Here is a 6,128-nt window from a genome sequence, read left to right on the forward strand (position 1 = left end):
CCTCGTATGGTTTTTATATTTCAACGTAATGCAGGAATCCAGTAAAATACAAGTGCATCCACTAGATGGTGCAAGCCTACTAGATTTGTAGACTCCATGTTTATCTTCAGTTGCCCATTTTTGGTTAAGACAGTTACATCATATCAACTTATCAGTCATATTTTACCAAGCTTGAACTTTACAAAAACTCTGCAGGAGTGGTTACATTTTCTGACCCTCTGCGTGGTTTGAACGAAGTGAATGTAAGACAAAAGTGTAATGTGACTGCCGCTTAACAGTTCAAGACCATTCAAAGTAAGTATAGGATCATGCGTAGGGAATTAAAGTGCCACAAAAGAGAGCTTTACAATAAAGAAACCCACATATAGTATGGCTAATTGAAATGGATAGAGTTTAAACACTTATTTGATGCCAGTTATTGTCCTGGATAACTGAGGGGAGAATTTGGTGAGCCCAGCTGAGTATTAATATATTAAAACATAAAGATTTATTGAATCATTTATTATGATTTAATTTAGAAGTGCTTCATGAGCACACTGACATGTACACAAATTTGTTGGTGTAGTATTCGGTTATCACATGTGCACATACACAATACATCTTAGCCTCAGAAACCTGAATATACTACTACACATGTTTCATATTGATTCATCTTCAAATTTTTATTATTTATTTCTTAACTCAGAAACCACAAACATCCACAAACAGTCACAAACAATACACCGGGACCTAGGAATGCGTCCCAGGGCCAAAAAACACAAAGAGGAAAAATGGAAGGGAGGGAGACAAAACAACACATGCAAAAAGGACACACAAACACAAACAGACACACACACACAGACTGACACTAGCCAGGGATCAAACACCTGCGCTAGTTAGAGGTCCGGGCCACAGCGAAGGCTACAGTCCCCATTATTTTCTCATGAGCTACTAAATGTTTTGTCTACAAAATGTCAGACAATAGCAGAAAATGCACAGAGCGCCCATGGAGATGCATATATTGGTTTTATTCAACCAACATTCCAAAGATATTCAGTTTATTATCATATTTAAAAAAAAACATTAATCCCTATAACGAGAATCTGGAACCGATAGTTGGCATTTTTGCTTAAAAAATAACTAAAACAATTAATCGATTATCAAATAGCAAGCATTAATTTTCTGCCGATTAATCATTGTATTTCTGTTAACAAAATCAAGATAAGTCTCAAAACCGGAATACTAATGTATATGGAATGTAAACTAAATGAATGTCTCTCTATAAGAGCGTTCAATCTACTAGAGTCAAAAATGACTTGTATTGTAAATCTGATGAAAACAAAAAGGTGTACTGCGCTTTGTCCCAAAATGTCCCAAATAATTGTTATAATAAGCAGTGTATAGTGGTAATAAAATTCATAAGATACGATATCCCTGATTATTTTGGATGGAACTATACACCACAAATTTCAACCATCATCACCTTTTTTTAGAGAACATCACAGCGAGGGCATGGCCAATAAAACAAAGGAAAAGAAAAAAAGATTATTGCTATTGTAGATTGATCATTTCCAAATGTTAGAGGACTTTATCATAATAACAATAGGGCGACACCCTAATAGTGTTATTCAATGCTTTGATCGAACGAGTCTGATTCGACTGTCTCACAGTCAAAACTTCTCAGAGGCGAAAACCCCAGTCCAGACCAAAGATTTGCGGTGAGACGAGTTGAAACTTGTAGCTACTTGCAACGTGCCCGTCTGCAAAATTGCCCTTGGGGATAATAAAGTTACCTTGACCTTGACCTTGCAATGCTCTGAAACCTGCCTGTTCACACCATGCAACAAGACGTGTGGTGTATCATCTTCACAGTTAGACTCTTTGTACTTCCGTTGTAACTCCGACCTTTCAGGCTTTGTTATAGCTGGATATCATCTGTTGCATCTAAATGAATGTGGATCATGTTAGTGATAGTGAGATACTTGCTACAGCTGTTTTCTAGTGGCACAAAAATGGCAAAAACGTTTTATTTCTCGCTCCCTGATTTGTTCTAAGGATGCTCGCTCTCTTCTGTCACTCTCTAGCTATCTCACATTGCCAGACCTTCCTACACAGCGCTGCAAAGGAGAGTCTGGCAAGTCCACACAGCTGTCACTGCCGACGTCATCAAGTGCAGATTTGAGTCAGGCATGCTCGTTTAATTGGTTTACGGCCTAACGTGTCATACTGCCATTTGTGAAATCCATGAAATAATAAATGTCTCATTACAAACAACACAGAAATGGAAATCATTTCAAAAATGTTTTAGCTATCTATGATTGTTTGATTGCTAACGTTAGCTCAAAATGCCATTAGCCAGCAGTAAACAAACTTTGTTAATTAGGTCCATTTTTCTGTATTGACCTCACAGAAGTCTCTTGTTACCATCTTGTATTCTACTTGTTGCAAAGTCACAAATGCACAACTCACATCTTCACTCGTTGCAAAGTGACGCATACGCAACTCAATCTGCACTCAACTCATATCGAGCAGTGACACCGCCAAAAAGACACCTGGCGGATTTCCGGCGGCACGGAGCCATCCTGAAAGTGGAACTTTGTGGATATGGACTCATAAACAGTTAAAGAAATGGACCAACAGTGATACCTGAGGTTACTGCGCAGCCTCAACTGAGCTTGGATGTAGATGTGACGTGGGCAACCTGCGATCTTTGGTAGCTGTGCCAAGAAAAATCGAATCACTCCAATCTTGCAGAGATGGAGAGCGTAGGTATATGTAGGAGATAACATAGGCGCAGGCTAATTATTGTGAACTAAAATGCTAGTTAACATTAGTAATCAAAGCTAAACAACTACTGTGAGTCAAGCTGCCTGCGAGCTCTCCTGTACTAGGAGACAGTTACTATGCGACAGTAAGTTGCATGGTTCTGACCAATCATTAGCCTATTTTTAAAAAACGTGCTATGAAGCCATAACGTGATATACAAGGTAATGGAGACTTTTAATATTTTCGTGTTTCTTGAAATAACAATGGATAAAAGAGCCTTTAAACACTTTAGATCTAAAGTTATTCCCTGTCAAAGTGACGTCAAAATTAACGGCATAGGAGCATGTGTTGTGAAGAGAGGACCCCCTTGTATAGATTACTCTCTAGCTTCCTCTACCCAAAGGGGTAAGCCAGCCTTCATGATATAGGAGCCTTTTGATGCTACAAGCCACCTACTGCTTTTCATTCATTTGATGTCACTTTGACGGTGAATAACTTTACATCTGAAGCGTTTAATAACTCTAATGTCCATTGTTTATTTCTAAGAAACCAACAAGGGATAAAGGCTCCATTACCTTGTATGTACATTATGGCTCTGTAGCACACGTTTTTGAAAAAATAGGCTAACGATTGCGTCATAACCACGCGGCTTACTGTCACATAGTAGAGGATTACCCAACAGTACAGGAAACAGCAGACAGGTTGGATTTACATATCTGTTTAGGTTTACTCACTAATGTTAACTAGCATTAGTTAGCAAAATTTGCCTCTGCCTATGTCATCCCTTACCTACGTTTCTGTCTCTGCAAGATTGGGAATGATTGAGATTTCTATTGGCACAGCTACTAGAAGACTTACAACTTTCAGAAAGGTTGCTTACGTCACATCTACGTATCAAGCCTCAGTTGGAGGCTGAGCAGTAATGCTCAGCTATTACTGAAAGTGCTTGATCGCTTCACTGGTGTCACTGGTTCACTCTCTAGGGTTCAACTACATACTGTACTTACGGTGCTCGTTGAGCCTCTGGGCCGGTTGGACAGCTGCAACTTATCTCACAACTTTCTAAAACAGTTTTGTCTCGTCGCAAATATTTGGTCCGACTTTGACCTGGGCTTTATAAACAATGTACATGACATTTTGGCTATATGGGAGTGCTCAATGATAGATTTTACATAAACTACCTGTTTTCTTTTTTTCCAATAAGTTAATATCCAGCCTCTCCAGTTTACTTTCATGATCCGGACTGATGGCGGTCTGCACCCCACGCCCTCGCCCCATGGCCCCACCCACATGATTTGACAATCAGTCAACATAGTGAAGAATTAAAATAATGAATTGACTTTGAAGATTTGTCACTGAAATCATAATGACAAATGACAATGACTCTCGGTCACAATAAATAGTTTATTCACTGATTTCAGAGGTTCATAACTAATTATAGTATATATATTGTATATGTTTGGATTTTTTGCAATACACAATTACACAAAACCTTGTTATTATTACATTGTTTCACAAAATGTAAGCTGGGTTGGCTGTTGTAGGCAACAGTATTGGCTACATTTTCAGCTGAATTTTAAGATTCAAATTGTAATGCACATACAAAATTTCTTTAATAAATAAGTTCTACGTTTAAATAACTTTCATTTTAGATCCAACTAACAAAAAAGCAGTAGAAAAAAAAAACGTACTAATATGCTCATTACGGTGTTAAAAATACCATTCATTGGGCTGTGGGCTTCTACTTATTGGGGAGAAAAATAAAAGTACATATGTTTACATTGTTTTATTTATTACTTTGTTACAGAAAATCTATTTGATTTATAGACTTGTGATTATACATAATGTAATGTAACAAACATTGTGGTAATGTTAGAAAGGATAATTACAGGAAAATAAAACACCAAAATACAGGTGTATCGCATAGACAAATGGTCACATTGTCGTTAATTTTTGTACGGTTACTTTGGATTCCCTCTGATTTTAATAACTTTTTCACAGATTCTTTGATTTCTTGTGTTGCAGAACATAAATGATTGGGTTCAGCATGGAGGAAGACGGAGGTCAGAGACAAGTTATGATCCTGGCATTTGGATGTATTTTTTCCATCAGGGTAAATGTTATTAACAAGGGATGAAATATATTGCTACCAATGAGAGATGACCTATGCACGTTTTAAAGGCTTTGATTCCTTGACGTACTGTGGCCACTTTAGCCAAAGTACAGCCAATATATAGGTAAGTAACAGGATGAAAATGAATGGAAGCCAAAAATAAGAACAGGATACAAACAACTAACAACATAATTGGGGAAATGGTCGTTGCATGCAAGCCTGTATATCTGGCCATGATCACAGAAATAGCTGTTAATAACCACAGAATTACAGAAGGAAAGTCTTGTAAGAAGGCCAACTGCAATAAGATTAGCAACTAAAATAAAGACCCAGAATGAGGCAATCAACAACAGCATAAACCTGTGGGTCACCTTCACTTGATAGTGCAGTGGGAAGATGATAGCTATCAGTCTGTCATAGGAGAGTGCAACCAGATTAAATGACTGCATAGAAAGGAAGGTGTAGCAGAAAAAAAAGAATGTCAAGCAGTCGTTGTAGGAGATGTATGGATGATTCAACAGAAAGATGTCAAGAATCTTTGGCACCAGAGCAGAACTACCACACAGGTCCACAAATGCTAAATTAAAAACAGCAACATATTTAGGAGTTCTCAGATTATGATCCAAGTATATTACAGCCATTACAACTGTGTTTCCCAGCACTGAAACAATAAAAACAAAAAACAGAAAGACATAGTAATGGTTAATATTTGGCAAGCCAGATAAACCACTTATTATGAAATATGCAGGACGCACAAAAGTGATGTTTTTCCCAAGAGCTGAGTTGAAAAACTCCATTAAAAAAAGAAAATTCCACACCGCAGTGATACGTAAAGAAGTGTCTCTTCTGTACTTCACGTCCGTACTGTGTGGTTGTGGGATGAGCTGCTCTCTCTCTCTTGGTGACAGAACTCTGTCGAGCTTTAACTGTCTGAAAACTAGAGAAGCAGACCTCTGCCTTTCTGTCAAATAAGATCAATGTTATTCCCCTGTGTCTTTCTATGAGAGCCACTCATTACCAGCAAACCCATTTCAATGAATCTTACTGACTCACAGTTACTTAGCACAAAACTAAAGAGCACCTACAGTAGAACCTATTTTATATTTAATATAGTATTTCAGTGAGCGACCTTTCAATTACTTTTTTGTTTAAAGTTAAACTATAATCAATATATTTCTATCATCCATGCATTCCAGGATAGGAGACAAAAAAACTCTGGGTTGTTTGCATTTCTTTAAACCAATCACAGTCGTCTTTGGCGCTCCAAGGT

The 6,128-nt window shown here is 37.7% G+C and overlaps 1 protein-coding gene across 1 annotated transcript; it reads right to left on the bottom strand.

Annotated features, from left to right (window-relative positions):
* Positions 1-1,649: 1,649 nt before the first annotated feature.
* On the bottom strand, positions 1,650-5,669 carry LOC116700884 (olfactory receptor 1361-like). The gene is given in 4 exon segments (XM_032534333.1): positions 1,650-1,806; positions 2,626-2,726; positions 5,037-5,049; positions 5,051-5,669. Coding segments are annotated over 4 exon segments (876 nt in total). The 5' UTR covers positions 5,656-5,669.
* Between the last annotated feature and the right edge of the window lie 459 nt (positions 5,670-6,128).

The sequence above is a fragment of the Etheostoma spectabile genome, chromosome 13 (genome assembly GCF_008692095.1).
Source record: "Etheostoma spectabile isolate EspeVRDwgs_2016 chromosome 13, UIUC_Espe_1.0, whole genome shotgun sequence".
Lineage (NCBI taxonomy): Eukaryota > Metazoa > Chordata > Actinopteri > Perciformes > Percidae > Etheostoma > Etheostoma spectabile.